This window comes from Sapajus apella, unplaced genomic scaffold (assembly GCF_009761245.1).
Source record: "Sapajus apella isolate SASKATOON/1434 unplaced genomic scaffold, GSC_monkey_1.0 scaffold71, whole genome shotgun sequence".
Lineage (NCBI taxonomy): Eukaryota > Metazoa > Chordata > Mammalia > Primates > Cebidae > Sapajus > Sapajus apella.
The window spans coordinates 5,805,975-5,806,205 of record NW_022437011.1 but is presented as its reverse complement, the minus strand read 5'-3'; the positions used below and the strand labels follow the sequence as shown (position 1 = coordinate 5,806,205).

Below are 231 nucleotides of genomic sequence, written 5' to 3'. Positions count from 1 at the left end.
GGGCGGTGGAGGGCACTGAATAACAGGTAGCCTTTAGTCTGGAACCTGAATCCACACGCAGCAACTGGAGCAGATCACTGTGGAGCCGGCTGCGGGGGGGGTGGGGGGGGGGGGGGGGGGGGAGCTGGGAGATGCAGACACCCACAGTCCTCACAGGCCCATGCTGCCCACCCCGACCCCCTTGTCACACTTTACATCTTGAGGCAGCGCAGGTCCGGGCCTGACCCCCAT

The 231-nt window shown here is 65.4% G+C and overlaps 1 protein-coding gene across 1 annotated transcript in view; it reads right to left on the bottom strand.

Moving 5' to 3' along the window:
• Positions 1–231, bottom strand: part of LOC116531613 (melanoma inhibitory activity protein 2-like) — a 2,263-nt gene extending 2,032 nt beyond the window's left edge. The window contains 1 exon segment of the mRNA XM_032250496.1: positions 172–231. Within this exon segment, the coding sequence (XP_032106387.1) occupies positions 172–231 (60 nt within the window).